Source organism: Pollachius pollachius (assembly GCF_949987615.1).
Source record: "Pollachius pollachius genome assembly, chromosome: 4".
NCBI classification, from domain to species: domain Eukaryota; kingdom Metazoa; phylum Chordata; class Actinopteri; order Gadiformes; family Gadidae; genus Pollachius; species Pollachius pollachius.
The window spans coordinates 23,157,862-23,177,781 of record NC_136937.1 but is presented as its reverse complement, the minus strand read 5'-3'; the positions used below and the strand labels follow the sequence as shown (position 1 = coordinate 23,177,781).

The following is a 19,920-nucleotide window of genomic DNA, read 5'->3' as shown; positions in this document are numbered from 1 at the left end:
TGACGGGACTTTCTACACCGTACGGTTGTGTGATTACTACCACTGATTTGAATGACTGTTGATGCACGTGGTGCCGACTCCGAGCCCGTCTGCACACCGTCTGCAGCAGCAGCTGACTAGACTGGTTGGACTAGACGGATACTGAGTTGAAGGAGTTTTTTTTTAACCCAAAGACAGTGAAGGTACTACACTTTTATATAGGCCTACAGTCCAGTGATAAGATATGACCAAAATACAAGCTGTGGTCGCTCACACTAAAGTTCGCTGTGGGTGTGCTTGAACCATGAACCAACCTGTCGGCGGTTGGCTGTAAACAGTGCCGCGCCTACGAGTGAAGTATTAATCGCGAGACTCAACGGATCGATGACCAAATTCGTTGCCAACGTTTTTAGTAATCGATTTTTATCGATTCGTTGTTGCAGCCCTAGAATTAATGGAATGTTGCATTTTTAATGGTTACACCAAAGATTCTAGACTAGAGTGCGCGCCAAACAATGAAACTTTATGACGAATCAGATAAAGTCGGCTCTCCTTGCTGCGCAAAGCATGTTTCACAAATCAGCACATTAAGATAAATTCACACAAGCTATTTTAGATTTTTGTAATATGGAATTATTTCAGGGGGAAAATGCAGTGATAAACTGTACGCACAGGATTAGGACTGATATAGCATAGTGTTTCCCATACATAGACCAATGTGTGGCGCAGCCACACATTGGCCACAGAATCAACACCGAGCGCCACAAATTGATGCTGCTTTTTTTTTTTTTGATTTTTAAATATAAATATAGTTCCGTTCATTCATCTTCGCATAGCACTCTTTCTCCCTGTCATTCTCGTTCACACACGCACACAGACAAGCGCACATACATGCCAATGGTGCGCGGGTACAATACCACTTATTGGATAAACCCGCGTATAATACATGCACATGCACTGACAGCGGATTTGCCCGCTCTTCCTCTCAATGCGCTTTCAAAGGTAAACCCGAAGCAGCGGGATAATGTATAAAACGCCGGTCATTATCGGGGAAAATAGGCCCCAACAGGGCGAACAGGACACCATCGCGCAGCGGAGGTGTCTTGCTTCACCCTGAAGGGGCTTATTTTCGATAATGACCGGAGATGTTCTATGCATTATCCCGCTTATTACACGGCTACTTGCCAAAACGAAAAAATAACTTCACATGGTGTCTTTTTTCAATTTATTTGTTGCCAGCATTCGTAGTGTTGATCAGCGGAGAAATAGTCCGCCAAAGAAGTTGACGTTGCTTAGCAACCGAAGAGGGTTGACAGGTTACTGGTACTTGCAGAGTGATACCAAAGACGTCATTAGAGGCAAAAATCTTTTTTTTTTCCTTGACAGCGGTAAATTATACTCATGATTATACTTAGCCACGGTGAATTATGTAATTCACCGCCGGAAGTTGTGAAGGGCCCATGCAAGTTAACGGAACGTTCCATGGCATTGAGAAGACCCGTGTAATAATTGCGATTAATGTGAAATGCGGTTATAGTTTATATATATTACGGTGTTAGACCCCCAGGCGAACACTAGGCGAACAGACTCGCTACATGAGGGCTTACTGCAGTAATCCACGTATCGAAACGTCCTGCTTTCAGCCTAATTTAAAATTGTTTTTGGTTCTGAAAACAAACAAGCATCACATTTAAGCTCTTGTCATACACACTATTTTCTGACCGTGTTGGCCCTCTAAGTTTGTAACATGCCTATTGTTGACAGATTCTGCTGCATTTTAGACTAATCTAATGGTTCACAAAATAAACACTACCAGTTTATGTGTGAGAGTGTGTGAACATGCTGGTCGACCTATTTTAGGGGCCCAGGTTCGAACAAAGCTCCTTAATTGTGCTGACGTATGTAATATAATGACAGTTTAAGAGTGGTAAAGAGGACCACGTTAAAAAAGTAAAACCCAGAAGAACATCCCTCCGTTAGTTTCTCCCCTCACTGTAAAGTGTTTCATTTCATCCCCTGTGGTGGAGCAATGGTAATGAGTATTTACCAGAAGTCGTACGAAAATAAAATTAATTTTAAATTAGTGTTCATAAGCAAACCAGTGAAAGGGATGTCTTCATTGGTCAGAAAACAGAATGAATCTAGCAGGACCAGCCAAACCTGACGCAACAGCAATAGGTGATTTATCCACAGAACGGGTCTGAAAACAAACGTTGTAACCACACTCACTCTGTGCCCCCCGCCAATTGTAACCAAACTCACTCTGCCCCCCCCACCAACCAGTGTTGAAATCGGGGAGAGCGTGCGTGGCGAGGACGTGTACATCATCCAGAGCGGCTGCGGGGAGATCAACGACAACCTGATGGAGCTGCTCATCATGATCAACGCATGCAAGATCGCCTCGTCGTCCCGTGTCACCGCAGTTATCCCATGCTTCCCCTACGCCCGCCAGGACAAGAAGGACAAGGTGGGGGTATGGGCACACGCTTCACACTGGTCACACGGTGCAAAGTCCCCCTCCTGAATCTGGTGGTCCCCTCACTAACTCTGGAGGTCAAAGGACCTGATTCTGGGGGTCAGGGGACCTAAATCTGGAGGTCCCCTCACTAACTTTGGATGTCAGAGGACCTGAATCTGGAGGTCCCCTCACTTACTCTGGAGGTCAGAAGACCTGAATCTGGAGGTCCAGGCACTAACTCTGGAGTCGCAATACTTGTATTCCCATTGATACATTTCCTCAGGGACAATATTCATAGAACTCAATAAATCAATGTTCAGCAGGAAAGTTTGAAATCGGTACGTAGGCGAGAATATCCAAGATGCTTAAGCTGTGTGTACTAAAACGGTACCAGGTTTTCTGTTTTTACATACCACTACACCAGTGTTTACGCTAGAAAAAATTGGTGCCGGTCATCATGTGACCTGGAAGGTTTAATTTTAACGTTTTTATTGTTTTTTAACTTATATTTGGCATCTGTGAAGAGTGCTGCTGACTTAAAGTCAAATGTATCGAGAGTGTCTATGCTGCTTGCAATGTGCATAAGCCTCGTGACTCTTCCTTCCCCAAGGCGGCTTCGCTGAGCAGTCTTTATTAGAGCTTAGATCGGGCCCAGAAAATCAAGCCCAACCCGGCCCGAGCCCGTGCACATTCTGTCCGAGCCCGGCCCGGCCTGACACATTAACTGTAATGATGAGCCCGAGCCCGATTTCAACCCGAAATTTTTTTTAATGCATGTGTAACTTTGTACACAGTTGTTACTTAGGCCTACCCTGCTAAATATATATGTAAGGGATAATGTATGCAACGCCGGTCATTATCGGGAAAATAAGCCCCGAAAGGGCGACCAGGACACCGATGCACAGCGTCGCCCTGAAGGGGCTTATTTTCGATAATGACCGGCGACGTTCTATACGTTATCCCAACGTCGCTTAGCAACCGAAGACGCTGGGGTTGACAAGTTACCGGACTACTACCCATGCAAGTGAACGGAGTGTTCCACGCCATTGAGAAGACCCAAGTAATAAAGGTCTATAATATTTCTGTTTATTGCATAGATTTTTCCTCAGATTAGGACAATAAAGCAATGATTAAAAAAAACCAAAAAGAAACACAAACGCTCGATCAAAGGCCCGACCCGACCCGGCTCGAGGATAGTGGTGGGAAATATCGGCCCGACCCGCATAGTTTTACATGAATTGGCTAAACAAATGACCACTGTAGCATATTTAAACACAATTCAAATTGTGCAGAGAGAATTATTTCCATTGGTCATTCTGACCGTAGACATTTAGAATTTTCGGTCCTACTCATTTTTTTCCGGTCAATGACCGGTAATTACTAGACAACGGAAACTATGCACTACACTCTCTACAAATGTAATCGTACAGCCCTGTGATTGGTCAGTTCCCATTGTTTTGTCCTTGACGGTGTTGACACGTGGACCTCAAGGCCATTATTAACCAAACTTGGTTCTAGGAACGCCCATTATTTGCTGGATTTCCCAATTAACTGATGGCTCATTCAGAATCTTGAGAAAATGTCAAAAGCCGTCAAATTTCATTGATTACATTTGGGGAGAGCAGTTGCCAAGTTGTGTTGTTATAGTTGGCCTGTGCATCTTCAGTGTACAGTTATTGAATGCAGCACGTGGCGTCTAGGGGGCAGAAAGTTGCCTCCTCCTCTTATTAATTTGTATTGATCTATTTTTCTTTATTAACTTGGTAGATGTATTTGTAACACGTGCTTGCTGGTGTCTGTCTAGAGCCGGGCCCCCATCTCAGCGAAACTGGTGGCCAACATGCTGTCGGTTGCCGGGGCTGACCACATCATCACCATGGACCTGCACGCCTCGCAGATCCAGGTCAGTGGTCCTCACACCCAACACAATGTGTGTAACAACTTGATGAGGTCCCAGAGCTTTGTCTGCCTTAAATGGGACATTTTCTTTTGTCCTAGTCCTCTAGTCCTCCATATTATAAGAGGGCAACATATTTCTAGAAAGTTGAGTCGTTTTTAGGGTTAGGGTCCCCCACTGGAAACATCTCCGCCAAGCACCACAAAAGTTGGTCCACAAAATCGTATTTATGCTCTGATGGGAGGGGGATGGGGAAGTGGGTGGTAATATTCGGGTTGACACTAACGGTTGCCCGCTTGCCCGGGGCAACCAAAAATAATATTTGGGCAAATTGAGATTGATTTCTGGTTGCCCGAACGGACAAGTGGATTTTTGAGTTTTTTTTTAATATAAAGGCTATTTATATTAAAAAAAACCTTTTTTCTTCTGTAAAATCACACAAAATAGATATATTTGCAATTGAACAGTGTGCTGTCTTCTCTTCTCTCTGACACCGAGTTAAAAGACACGCATCACTACAGCGCGAACATAGTCCTGCCTCCTGTCACTCACTGGCGGTGCAGTCTATGGCAGTGATTCGGCACTAGTCTGTGTTGGCTAAAGGTTAGCCAACACAGCTAGCATCTGAAGTGCAGCGCCGCCGCTGTCACACCAAATGTGTACCGGGTACGTAATCCATTCCAAACTTGCCTGGCAACAGATGATCGCGGACGATCGCGTCGATTGACGTAGGAAGGTTCAAGAACATTCGCGAAGTCTTTCATTGAGTTCAAGAACATTCGCGAAGTCGTTCATTGAGCGCGACAAGACAGATAGCCCTAACTTTACAAATTACATTTATTAGCGTTCCTAACTTTATATTTGTATTGCATTTAATTGTTTAATCGAATTTAGCTAGTAACCTCTGTGTTTAATGTGTAGTAAACCGAGTGTTTAACCGCGAATGTTCTTGAACCTTCCTACGTCAATCGACGCGATCGTCCGCGATCATGTGTTGCCAGGCAGGTTTGGAATGGATTACGTATGGATTACGTACCCGGTACAAATTTGGCACCCGGTACAAATTTGGTGTGACACCGCCACCAGTTTAGGTAGAGAAGGAAGACGGAGTTGTGATGGAGGAGTGCTGTTTGGAAGTACTTTGGATTGAAGCAAATTACCAAGGAAAGTCAAAAGACTGATTTAAAATCATATGCAAATGCAAGAACACGGTATTGGGTTTCATAACTGCACAGCAATAGCGATCTTTTTCACGAAATTGGACCTGTGCAAACTATATTTTTTATGAAAGCTTAGCCTCCACTGATTCCGACATTCCAAACCATATCATTCTGGGACTAAAACTCGCAAATAACAACTTAAGAAGAAACTTTTCTTTTAACAACCAAAAATGAAGTTTTACCTTAGATTTTTGTCCACAAAATTGAATCTGATCTCATAAAACCACCATAAACAGATAATCCAGTGTCTGGGACAAATTTTGCATCTAAACACGGTGTTAACAATCAATGACTAAGAGAAGGTTTCTTAGGAAAAAGGTATATGCCTTCAATCAGAACACATGTTCAGTGCGATCTAGTGGCCATATGTGTATTTGCGAGTGTTTGGCTTGGTGTCATTCGATTATATTTGCCCTGAACTTTAAATAGAGGTGTCAAAATGGTAAGATACATACAATTGTGTCTCATAGTAGGACAGTGTTATCAACTGATAATGACCAACTGATAACTATTTCATGTGGAAATGTAATCTTCCACTTATGCCGTGTTCCAGCTTTATTCACTTTGACTAAGCTATCCACATTGAATATTTCACTTACACAACAATCTTTCTATTGACAACAAGATGACATATTGTAGACCTTGCAGTTTTGGAGATAGACTATTTACTTTGTTTTCCCCTGGTATCGAAAATGGTATAGAATATCGTATTGAAGTTAGAAAATTCAGTATTCGTGACAACACTACTATAAACGCGATTGTGATTATTCAGTTAGACCTACAAGAAACATGAAAGTTAAAAAATACATATGTTTGCTACTACCTTGGACATTTTGTTATGCACATTTGCATAAAATCCAGATAAAAGTATGCATGTCTCCATATAACTGGGCGATAGCTTTAATAGGTTGCAACGGTGGACTGAAATCACTTCATGGCACGATATGACCATTTGGTCAATAAGTAAACAGAAGTTTGCTATTTTTTTAAACGCCTACATATGTGGAAGCTAACATTCAGCTTCAGTCTAGTTTCATGAGCTCCCTTAAACCAGGCCAGGTGCCTGGCAAAAAGAGGCCCGTTCACTATTCTGATTTTAATTTGGGCAAGTGAACATGACGTTCGGGCAAGTCGAACATGACATGTACTTGCCTGATGGGCAAATGCTTTTGAAACCTTAGTTTTTCAACCCCTGATATACAAATGTGCCTTCTTCCTACGAAAGAGTCCGCGCCGAAACTGACTCGCTCATCTGAAAATGGGGTACTTTCACAAATGCATATCTCACTCAAAAAAGAATGTATGGACTTATTTCAAAGTTTGTATGCGTGTGGGAGCACCAGAGACCCAAAACAATCAAATTTCGTCTTTACAACCACCAGGTGATGATGACATTAACTGCTATTGATAAAATGGCCAGTACACACAGTCCATTTAGCTTTCCACTGGAGGGGACCCCGAAGGAAATGATGCAACAACACAGGAAGTGATGAGGATCACGTAAGCCGGCATCGTTAAACTCCAACCCGGGTTTTCCCGTTGCCCGTGTTCTCCAGGGTTTCTTCGACATCGCTGTGGACAACCTGTACGCAGAGCCCGCTGTGCTGCAGTGGATCAGGGAGAACATTCCGGAGTGGAAGAACTGCATCATCGTGTCCCCGGACGCTGGCGGAGCCAAACGGTAAAACCGTGGGTCGCATCTTATCAAAGGGACTGTTTGAAGTGGTCGATGCCTGGGAGGGCATTTACATTTAGGGCTTTTATCCAAAGCGACTTACAACCATTCATGCACACATTGACACACTGATGGCGGAGTCAACCATGCAGGGCGACAGTCAGCTTGTCAGGAGCAGTCAGGGTGAGGCCTCTTGCTCAGGGACACCTTGACACTCAGCTAGGAGGAGCCGGGGATCGAACTAGTAACCTTCTGGTTACAAGTCAACCTGCTCTACCTCCTGAGCTCAGCCAACCCTATTATGTGGCCATTGTTGGGATGATGCCTCTGTTTGACCTTCTAGAGGGCATTCCTAATCTCTGAACCTGAATACGTGACTCTGTGGGAGAACATGTACAATCGCTGGCTATACGATGAAGGAGCCACAAAGCCCTTACTGTGCCTCGTCATGCGGTGGACACAAAGGGTTTGAGGCGCTAGGCATGACGGAACAAACTGTTTAGGGCTAAACTCTTGAGGCCACTCCTCTGCCTCGGTCCTCTCTTTTAAAGGTCCCATGGCATGAAAATCTCACTTTATGATGTTTTCATCATTTATTATGAGTTGCCCTAGCCTGCCTATCGTCCCCAAGTGGCTAAAACTTGCGTTTGGTGTAAAACGAGCACTAGGTATTCTGCTCGCCTTTGGAAAAAAACGGGAGCTCAGGCGAGCTGATTTGGAACTTGGCCCCATATGTCGTCATAAGAGGCCAAGTTACCTCCCCTTTCTCTGCCTTGCCCGCCCAGAGAATTTGGCCCGCCAATGAGACAATGACAGGGTTTCCGCGGGGTTGTTAGTATAAAAAAAAAGTATTAAAAATGAATAAACGTCATCTGACGAGGTATTACATTTTCGAACCCCCATCCAACTAGGCCTGAGTTCTATCAATTTATGTAACTTGCGTGAAGGCCTATCTCCTAAAATTACTAAAACTTGTCACGCGGTGTTCGTTCGAACAAACCTCGCCCGTGCGCTGAAACAAACTGGGTACCCGACTGGCTTGCTGCCTATCCTCTCCGCGAGCTCGCTTCTGTTAGTTATACTATTAGTAATTTGAAAGACATTATTGGGAAATGCACATTTCCCATAAAATGGCTTGTCGTGCCGCTTGACAGGACGCTGCGCCATCTCTCTGCCCACTAGGGATGGGCCGATGGTCGATTCTATCGACTATTGACGATAGATGGATTCCATCGTCGATCGTCTCAGATGAAAAGGCGTTGGTTTTTTTTCGTAATTTTTTTTATTGCCAGAAAAAAAGCGCTGTGGTGTGGTGGCTAATTTTACAGCTTAAAAAGACCCGCAAATTGTAATTGAAGTTAACTGGCACAGGTGGAAACACACTCTGTAGCGCTGAACCGACATATTCACTCACTGCTACGAAAGGAGAGGGGAGGGGCTCTAAACCTACCGGTCTGCTCCCACGGCGAGATGACATCACACTCCGCTGCATGTCACTTTGAAAAACTGATGGTCGCTCATCTCTCGTGTGTGTGTGTGTGTGTGTGTGTGTGTGTGTTATGACAATGGGGGAGCCATTGCGTGTGTGTCTAAGCCGCGTTAACATGGACACTTCTGATCATTCGATTAGATTTCTAAGCGGAATAGATCTATTCCTATCATGCAATCCGAATGTAATGTATGTATGGCATTTACAAAAGTGGTAAGCGTACGTCCGTATGTCTCGCGCACAACCGTTATGTTGGTCTGGACTTATATGATGTAAGGAATATATTATATTATACATTATCCTTATTACACGGCTCCTTGCCAAAACGAGACAATATATTGAATTCACACGGTGTGTCTTTGTACAATTACCATTCGTAGTGTTGATCAGCAGAGAAATAGTCAGCCAAAGACGTTGACGTCGCTTAAGCAGCCGGACATGCTGGGGTTGATAAGTTACCGGGACATGGAATTCTATTCCGATCAGAGAATTTTATTCTGATTGAGGCAAATGAGCATTTTTCATTCCGATTGAGCTGTTCTTCTAATCGGATCAGAAGTGCCCATAAATACGGCTATGTGGCGGAGCTATTGCGTGTGTGTGTATGCATGAACGTCCTCACGCTCTGACGTCAAAGAAAATCAATGAGAGCAACTGAAAACTATGCTGGTAAGAAACTAAAACTGTGATTCGGAAAAAAGTATAAAAGCTATTGACATAGCTTTTATACACGGCTATTCGTTTATATATTATTGAAGATACAAGTGTGTAGATTTGTTCAACGGTTTGAACGAAGGTAAACTGTTGAAAATGAATTGGTTATAATGTGTTGAATTGTCAGAGGTTGACCAGACGGCTTCAATGAAACCAACTGAAAGTAGTAGAAAGGAGTAGTTGCATCCGGCATTACATGAAACGGTGATATTGACGACCCCCTAGATAATAGTTTTTAAAGATTTTTTTAATAGTTAAAGATAATAGTTTTTAAAAATTTCACTGGTGGAAACATGAATATGTATTGAAATTGGGTCCTATATGTAGTCCAATAATAAAATAGATAACAAATTTGGTGCCGTCTTGACCGAGAAAAGGCAGAAAGTGACTTCTTGGCGCTTGTGGATTGAAGAAAACAACTCCCACGATGCACCACGATGCACAGCTTCGCAGGCCACTCCCAATGATCTAGATCTCCGCCTATCAGAGACCTCGCGGTTCCATCTACCAAGCTGATACCACAAAACAGCTTGAAAATCAATTCACACAACATTCCTAGTGAAGAGTATTAGTTGGTGAACTCATTAGTGAATTACTCCTCGTTTGTATTTCTTTCGAAATGGTGAACTTTTGCATGGTGCGGGGATGTTCAAGCAGGACAAGGAAAGGACAAGCAGTAAGTTTTCATCTCCTACCTAGAGATTTGGAGCGTTGCTAACAGTGGCTACGGGCTATCAATCATCCGAAGTTTGGAGAAGACACAGCCTTGGAAGCCGTAAAACAAAAGGTTTGCAGTCTCGATTTCAAGCCAGAAGACTTCGAATTAAATTTCCTGGGAATGAAGAGAGCCGCTCTTTTGAACACCGCAATTCCGTCAATATTTACCTTTCCATATGACGACGAACTGCATGGGACGTCTGCAACTAGCAGCGCCAAACGAGGGTTGCTCAAACGAACACTGCGTGACAAGTTTTAGTAATTTTAGGAGATAGGCCTGCACGCAAGTTACACAAATTGACAAACTCAGGCCTAGTTGGATGGGGGTTCGAAAATGTAATACCTCGTCAGATGACGTTTATTAATTTTTAATACTTTTTTTTTAATACTAACAACCCCGCGGAAACCCTGTCATTGTCTCATTGGCGGGCCAAATTCTCTGGGCGGGCAAGGCAGAGAAAGGGGAGGTAACTTGGCCTCTTATGACGACATATGGGGCGCTATTGAAAACAATCTTCACGCTACACACCACCCAGTTTATCGGACATCTAATCAAGAGGGTCATGGACAGATGACCCTAACATCAAGTTCAAAGTCCCAACCTCCTCACTCACCATGCCATAACCTGCTCTGTCACCCAACACCTCTTCCCATTGCACCCAACTCCATCTCTCTCTACTCTACTCTTCTGGGACACCTCCAGTAGGGCCTTTTCAGATTCTCCCTCTACTGTATATATATTATAATTTATTTAGTTTTACCCTGTTTATTTTAATTTGTTGTCTACCCGTGACACAATTCTTTCATTTGTGAATAAAAAATATAATGTAACTCCTGCTCTCTGTCTACACCAAAGTTCAACATTATAAACTTGGAAGGAGGAAACTGATATGCAACTAACTTATAGTGCAATTTAGACTTACAATACTTTATAAAAATGATGTATGACCGTTATTCTGCTATTTTCATCCAAGGCAACAGTAGCTTAGTAGCTCCACTTGTGAAATGTTGGTCGTCAATAATATTATTTCTCAAATATACACTTGGAGCAACACTACTAAGGACTACAACAACGTGAATTTGAACCATTTATTTCAAGAAATATAAACAAAATGTATGTAAACAATGAAACTTATAGTGCCTCCTGAGCGTCATCAGCTTCTTGGTGCATGCAGTACTGGCTGTCTGGAGCTGGATATTTTAGTCGGATGGTCTGCATGATGCAAGTAGGTAAAACGACACGACAGCCCCTGCCCAATCTCTCGCCTTGCAGGACCAATTCCAGAAAGTGTCTGTAGGCTGTTAGGCAATATTGTCTAGACAAAACATTGAGCACAAAGTTAGCGATAGATGGTCTTTATGCAGTTAACATGCCACGATAGCAACAGAAAAAAACAAAACAAACAAAAAAACGCTCACTTTACCGTCATACGTCCGTTCGTCCCTGCTGGCTTTGGCTGACATTTCCAGTTCACCTTTGGGATTCTGAAATAGGTCTCCAGGTCGCCGCTGTCCATATGCGGTGCGAAACTAGGATGCTCCACAACACATACGTCCGTTTCCCCATCTGATACAGAGATTTCGTCCAGAAGAAATCTACATCTTTGAAATTCTTTGCAGCAGATGGACTCTACCTCTGCGTCCATAGGCGCACACTGAGAGCACAGGCACCACCAATCCGCCCCGGCTCGAGCCATTACGGGCTCCTTGTCCGCGACAGGCAGGTCTTCTGCCTCGGCTATAGCAGCTGCAGCAGCCGTCTCCTGTTCCTCTAACAGCTTCAGCTGCTCTTCGCTATATTGCGGCTCGTAAAGGTAGCCAAGAACATCTGATTCGAGCATCAGATCTTCGAAATCCCCATCTTCTATATCAGATCCAGTACCTTCCGCCGTTGTCGTTAAGTTAGGTTTCTCCACAGCGTCTGTTAGCTTAGCTTCAGACGCTGTGGATTTTAGTTTCTGCTGGTGAAGTCCCACCCACTGGCCCTGATCGAATAGGTCTGTAGCGTCAGTGGGTCCCACCGATGGACATATGAAAGTCTTGTAGTCTTACGCTAAAGTGCTTGTAGTCTTACGAGAATCCACCCCTCTTACACTTCCTGTTTTAAATGACGCAAAAATCGTCATATTGCGTCATTTAAAACAGGAAGTGTTAGGGTTCGATACGGATCTCTCCGGTCTCAGGGGAAAATAAGGGAATGATGCACAACCATTCAAAAATATGAGTGGGTTTCTAACGATGCAAAGCTTAATGGAAATGGGTGAACTTTCCCTTTAAGAAAAAATGAGAAAATAAAACGGCAATTTTATAATGTAATAACTCAGCTTAAAAAGTGAATGAGCGGAGTTAGTTGCATCCGGCGTTACATGAAACAGTGATATTGATGACCACGACCCCCCCCCCCCCCCCCCCCAGGTTTCACTATTGAGACACCGACTGTGTCATCAAGACAGCGCTGCCGGCACCAATGTATCGAAACTTAAATCAGCGGAGGCTCGCGCTGGTCCAAGGGGAAGACCAGCCTTATTGTTTTCAAGAAAAAATTAGAAAAATAAAACGGCAATTTTATAATGTGATGAATCAGTGACCCCCCCCCCCATCGGCGATCGCTAGGGGGCGCAATCGGACGATGAAAGCTTGTAGACAATCGCCCAACCTTACTGCCCACTCACCTCTCCATGGAGAATGCATTAGCAGCCGCGACAAACGCCTCCCGTGTGAAAAGCCCTTAATGGCACCTGAAGCAGAGTCCTGCAACCGTCAACAGTGGATGATGTGTTTCTTTTGCACAGCAATCGAAACAACCACGCCAAACAGCAGATTGTGTAATTCTCCGGCTTTCCATCTAATGTGTCTAATGGTGTGTTCCTGAATCCTCAGACGCCAGCCTTCCGAGTTGCACGTTTGACGTCACATCCGGTCTCGGAGCATTCATAGCATTCCAGTTCGTCTTTGTGATTGTGGCATGAATTTGGCTAGTTGTTTATTGTTAGCTACTTAGCCTCTTTAGCAAACCAAAAACAAACAACACAACATTACATTGTATTGCACGCACAGCAAGACCATGCAATATATAAATTGGTGACCGGAATAAAGTAGCAATATAATCAAGTCCGAGAGCATTTAAAATCAACATTAAAATGACCTAGGTGGTACAAATACAAAAAAAGAAAAATCTCTTCACGGGCGCAGCCATTTTGTTGAGAGCTTCATCCCTGCTCTCGGTCTACTCTCAGATTTTCAAAAGATGAAGACAAAAAGGGGGCGTGCCTTCGAGAAATGCCCAAGAAAGCTGGGGTATCTTTGACTTTCGACTCGGAAGTCTGGCGTTCAAGGATTCAGGAACACACCGTGATTTTCCATCGGGTGCAGGTCGGTCGTCGATATCAATTTATGGTCGGGTGCGGAATGTAATTCGCGCTACTGTCGGGACACGGGTTGGATGCGGTTTTAAGTATTGCGGGTGCGGGTTTGCAAAATAAGACCTGTGCAGTGGCAAGAACTGGCACTGGCACACTAGCCGTGTGCCAGTGCCAGTCAGAGTCCAGGTCGGAAGAACGAGTCAATAGTTCGCTTGCTTATTGTTCAAACGCACGTAGCAGGTTGTTGTGAAATTACGCACCCTCGATAATCTCTAGGACCCTCCCCCTCCACACATTAGCCACTAACAGTGGCCATTCCCCATCCTTCTCACACTTATTGGCCTGCTTCAGATTCCGGATTCATTGACACGGCCCTTCCACGTTTAACGTGTCAAAATAAAAAAGGGCAAATCTACTGGTCACACATGTGCGACCAGATGTAAAATTCAGTCGCACACTCAAATTTTGGTCGCAAAATGCGACCATTTGGTCGCAGTCTGGAGGCCTGCCTATGTAAGGACATGGTTCCCTTTCAAAATGTCGATAGAAAGGGCTTTAAAGAGGTGGTCCAAACACTCGATCCCAGGTACGCGTTACCTGCCCCCACACACACGGCAAGGAGAACTTGAGAAAAGATTTTGCATTTTTTTTCTGTGCAGTTTTGCTGCCTAACCAGTATTTTACACCTTCAGAAGCATTTATACTGAAATTAGAAGATAAAATTAACTAGGGTTGCCACGGATCACAAAACTCACGGTTCGGATCGTGTCACGGTTTTTGAGTCACGGGTCGGATCATTTTCGGATCAAAAACAACAAAAAAGATAAAAAGGCAAATGTGAGTTTAAATAAAATCTACAAATGTGTAAAAAACAAATAAAGTGAAAAATTTGGTAATAATCCTGCTTCCTTTAAGCATAGTAAATATTTTAAAAAATATTGTAAAACAAAACAAAGTGCAATCTGAGGCATTATTCCTTCTTTTTAACATACTGTATGCCATACTGTACAGCGCTACATAGGGGACATTGTTTGCATTTGAACATTTTCATGGATTTGTGATCATTTTATCTATTAAGCCTACTGTTGATTTTCTGTTATAGTAGCTATAATATTGGAAAATGTATCTAATTAAAAAAGGCTGTATCAGCCAACAAAGCTCTACTCTACTCTCTACTCCCAAAAGGTCAAGTCTTTCTCTAAATATTTGACTCTCAATCTTTCTCCTTATCTTTCTCTTTCCTTTTCTGTCTCCCCCTTTCTGTCTCTTCCTCCGTCTTCCTCTCGCTCCCTCACCCCCTCAGGGTGACGTCCATAGCGGACCGCCTCAACGTGGAGTTCGCCCTCATCCACAAGGAGCGCAAGAAGGCCAATGAGGTGGACCGCATGGTGCTGGTGGGCGACGTCAAGGACCGCGTGGCCATCCTGGTGGACGACATGGCCGACACCTGCGGCACCATCTGCCATGCCGCCGACAAGTAGGCTCCGCCCCTCCTCGCTGTGCGCCGGCCTCCCGGTGGTCTGTTGTTTGGGCTGAGGGGGGAGGGGGGCTTAAGATTGTAGCCTTACGCCTCGTGCCCACTGCATCATCCGTCAACGGACGTCGGAAGGCGTGGCTGACAGATGGGGGAGCTTCCCAGGGTCGTCAGAGCCCGAGTAGTGTCACAGTGCTTAAATTTGCATACGCGATCTGATTGGATGACGGATCCGTCACTGCCGAAAAAGTTTAACATTTTTCAACTTTTTGACGGCGCCGACGGATCCAACGGGATGGACGGATCCACAATGCATTGCGCGTCTATCCCCATTCAAAGTCAATGGGATCCGTCAACGAACGGTGCAGTGGGCACGAGGCGTTATGCCGGTCTACCACGTGGTGATTAGCGGTTGTCATAATTCCTATGATACGTTTTACGCCACTGAACAGAAGAATAACATGACCAGAGTGTGTGTGTGTGTGTGTGTGTGTTACTCAAGGATAGTAGTAGGGGTGGGAAGAATAATAGATTCTTCGATGCATCGAGATTCTCTCTAGAACGATTCCATCTTGATGCAGATAAATTAATAATCAGAATTTTAATTTTTAAAAAAAAATGCTTCAACATTCTATTCGCTAGAGAGGCATCATTTTAGAATGATTTAATTCATCTTCAGTGTGTATTGGACAATCTGATTTGTCTTGACACAATTCCATTTCAGCCTACACATAGCATGCACGCAAACTCACAGCCAGACACAAGAACTGCTTCTAATTGACTGAGTAGCTTTTTCTTTAATGACATAGAAAAGAAAGATTAGAAAGAAAAGAAAACTGAATATGTTTTATTTTTTACATTCTTCCATATTGTGTTGTAATGCAAGCTGCATTGATTATTGCATTGTCCATTTCCATGCATGATTTTCAGAGATATATATATATATATATATATATATACACACACACACACATCTGAGTTTGCTACTTTAGAGTTTGCTAATCACTTCCTACTTTTTCGATGATCATTAAAGACATCAACAGATGAATTAACTTATCTAATATTTTATTAGAGAAAAAGCTTTTGTCACAAATATGACTTTCTATGAACAATGCAATAATCAATGCAGCCTGAATTACAACTAGTGCTGTCAAGCGATTAAAATATTTAATTGCGATTAATGTCATAGTTAACTTGCGATTAACCACACATTTTTTTTTCCCTTGATTTCGTGCTGCTAGCCTTTTAGTGAGATCAGAGAGTGTTGAGAAGGACAGTAATAAAGTATATTTGGTAAGATGGATATAAGATAGACCCGCAGTGAATTCAACCCAGTCCACTTGACATCGGGTAGGTGCATGACAGTGGTAGGCCTACCGTAAAACTTCAATAGCCCAGGCTTTTATTTGTTTGAATCACTGAACTTTCGAACAAAACTCTGGCTCAGCAAAGATGGGAAATACTATAACATTTACACACACACACATGGTGGCGGATTGGTAATCGGGAGAGTCGGGAGAATTCCCGGTGGGCCGTTAACGTTTCGAGGCTGTCGGGCTGATTACTGCGGGATAACAATATTGGATTTATAAAAGTTCCTTGCAGCGCCGTCCGGCAGCCTGAGCTGTGCGCCCGCAACCTCTCACTCACTCAACAGACGCAACACTCACAAACTGTCAACGTGGCAACCAAGTCGATTTTGTCTAGAGGGGAGTAACTGAGCGGCCCCTCCCGAAGTGGTACAGCCCAGGGTGGCCTTGAACTGCGATTGGTCAGAAAGAATTAATAGCTAATGACAACATTGAACTCTCGTGCAGGCTCGTAAAGAGTGACACACACACACACTTTTAAGGAGTTTTTCACCCACTCCGTATCCTTGCTTGCCCCACCAAGTTTGTGCGGCGTGCTTGTTTTGTTTCCGGTGTAGCTAGATCCGATGTGGTGTTGTAATTTTTCTAACGTGACTAGTTGTTGCTAGACAGTAGGTGAAAAAACTACAACGTTTGCCAAGCCATAAGAGCGTTAATCACACGATAAAAAAATGAACGCTGTTAAAATTGGTTTGCGGTAACGCCATTAATAACGCGTTGAAGATGAACTGAACTGAAATAATCAACATCGATAACGTGTTACTTATGACCATTATGAAAAAAAATATTTTAAAAATCAATATATAGCTCTTTTTTTTAGCAACAAAAGAAAATGCGTATTTTAGTATTAGAGCGCCGATGACGTCACTGGCATGGTAGGACTAGGTTGTTGCTGCAGACACGCAAACGTCTTCTACACTCGGAAGAAAATAGTGATTTTAATATGGCTGGTTATGCGTTTGAGCCTGTGAGGGACATGCCTGTAGTGTCCGACTGCAACCGGTGGAGAGGGATCAATTTCAGGCTCCAGCTCCACCTTCGGATCGTGTGACTGGTGTGCGTGTGGCTGCTGCCGGAGCATGGACACTGCCATTGAATCGGTCTGCTGCCGAGAGGTCCCAGTCAACCTTGACCATCTAATGGTGGGATTTGGTTGCATAACCATGCATAGGGCATTTCGGATGCTGTGCGGCGAGAGAGAGGTTTTGGAAGTGGCCATGCTCTCTCTAAGGGACATCCCAGCGGAGACACTGGAGCGCCCCATAAATAGCAACCAAGTAACAAGGCGAAAGCGTTTTCCTTTGATGCGTTTCAGGAATATCTCTGTAAAGACGGACTCATTGCGGAAACGCAACGAGCTGTACAAACGCTGTATTACCTACATATTCAAGGCGCTGGTTCTCCACAAAAAAAAGTGGAGCGCATCAAGCCTGCGCGCATCCAGCCCGCGCGCTGTATAAAAACATTCAAGTCAAGGAGGAGATAGTAGTTGTTTAACCTTTTAGATTGAGTAGAAATACTTTTCAATGTACAGTTTGTAATTAAATTGAGCAAGGGGCTGTATTTAAACCAAAATAATACAAAAAAAACTAACTTTCAACGCAACTCTAACGTCGCTTCAGGCTTCTACGTGAATCCTAACACGAAACCGCATAGGTCCAGTTTTATTTGGAACCACCCTGGGACCATGGACCTATTAAAGCACATGGTTTATTATCTCTCTAATAAAATTGTTATTAAAGACATGGTTTCACAAAAAAATCGTCTGGAAAAAAAAAAATCGGGTGGACGGGACCTGAAAGACATGTTAGATGCACTTTGGGAAATACATCCGCGTATGAGCATAGATGCGAGGCGGATTCACGAGTGTCCATCTGGATCTCGAAACTAAATACATTGTTACAAATTCTTAATTCAAACAAAAGGTCAAGGTATTAAATGTTAAATATTCACAGAGTGCAACAACAAAGAAAGAATTTAGTGCGACAACAAAATAATATACATATTTTTTCTTTGATCAAAATTTATTTGTTATTTCCTAATAATTCTAAGACACAACTTTAAAAATAATGCACACATTGGGTTTGACAATTAGCACCGACAATCCGAGTATTGAGTATTGGATAATGCGTTGGCATGTTTTACTGTGGTGTACATGAGTCTCCACATGAGGGATGACAGGACGAACCAATAATAACCATAGCATACCAACAACCAAATGGTGAAGGACATAAACGGAAGAAGGAATGTTAACCGTATGCATCACCTGATGATGATTCCCCGGTGTTGTAGTACTATGGGCTGTGTCTGGGCCTGGCTAATGGTGTACTGGGCGACAAATCTGTATTTCTTATGCATCTTTGAGATCTATAATACCATCTTTAAACGCTTCAATGTGATTTAAATAACTGCCTTCTGACGAATTCAAACCTTTTTTGAAATGACTCAAAACTATAAAGATCTTTAACAATTAAGTTGTCAAACATGAACTTGAAGGATGGAATATGTCAAATGAATGTCTTTACAATAATACAGTCCTAAAAACTAATTATAATCAGCTGCTGCTGAGTTGTATCTTTAAAGGCAAATTCGTAACAGGTTTACCTTTAAACGCCAAACCATGTGTTTTTCTGACCGCATGCTTTATAGTTTGTCTGTAGACCTGTTTGAGGCCAACGTAATGAATGGCACACATTTGCGTGGAGAGGATAAGACTGATTTGAGTAAACTGGTGGAACCATTTTAGGATTCTATTAATCGTTAAGTGTTTGCTTCTTCATCACATTTCTTTAAATGTAATCTTTAGAGACCATCGCAGCCCACGGCCTTCCATTGCAGGACGGAAGATAATGCATTTTATTTATACAAAGGTCAAAATGGTCAGACACGGACAGAACAGCAAATATCCATTGATCACATTAACCTTTCAAATCTACAAATTAAGAGGCAGAAAGAAGTGAAAGTTTGGTGTTAAAGGCTATTTTGGCAGGGTGTTTTCAGCGACACTGAGAACCAACGGACAACGCAAACCCTGTCCCTGAAGTAAATAGTATAGTTTCCCTCGTTTCTGGAAAAACACTCAATGTTGCAGGCAGATTTGCTTTGTTTTCATCACATTCACATTTAAGGCATTTTGCAGACGCTTTTATCCAAAGCAACTTACAATTGTTCATACACACAAGGAGACAGCCAGCTTGCGGGAGCAGTTAGGGTGAGGTGTCTTGCTCAGGGACACCTCGACACTCAGATAGCAGGAGCCGGGGATCAAAGTAGCAACCCCCTCTACCTCCTGAGCTCACGAACGCTGTAAGCAGCCTTGCGTCAGAAACCATCTGAGCTGTGTTTCCCTCTGCGTCCTCCAGGTTGATCGATGCCGGCGCCACCAAAGTCTACGCAATCCTGACGCACGGCATCTTCTCGGGGCCAGCCATCTCGCGCATCAACATCGCCCCCTTTGAGGCGGTGGTGGTCACCAACACCATCCCTCAGGAGGAGAAGATGAAGTCCTGTGAGAAGATCCAGGTATGGTCGACCTGCTCCTACCCTTCTATTTGTTTTTCTGGTT

At 43.5% G+C, this 19,920-nt stretch overlaps 1 protein-coding gene across 2 annotated transcripts in view; it reads left to right on the top strand.

Moving 5' to 3' along the window:
• Window positions 1-19,920, top strand: part of LOC307074815 (ribose-phosphate pyrophosphokinase 2) — a 30,692-nt gene that overhangs the window by 9,372 nt on the left and 1,400 nt on the right. The window contains exons 2-6 of one of the 2 annotated variants that reach the window (XM_079735180.1): window positions 2,263-2,446; window positions 4,242-4,340; window positions 7,111-7,235; window positions 14,815-14,988; window positions 19,718-19,877. In XM_079735180.1, the coding sequence (XP_079591306.1) occupies window positions 2,263-2,446; window positions 4,242-4,340; window positions 7,111-7,235; window positions 14,815-14,988; window positions 19,718-19,877 (742 nt within the window). Of the gene's footprint in view, window positions 1-2,262; window positions 2,453-4,241; window positions 4,341-7,110; window positions 7,236-14,814; window positions 14,989-19,717; window positions 19,878-19,920 lie in introns of both variants that reach the window. The other variant, XM_079735179.1, reaches the window with a different exon arrangement.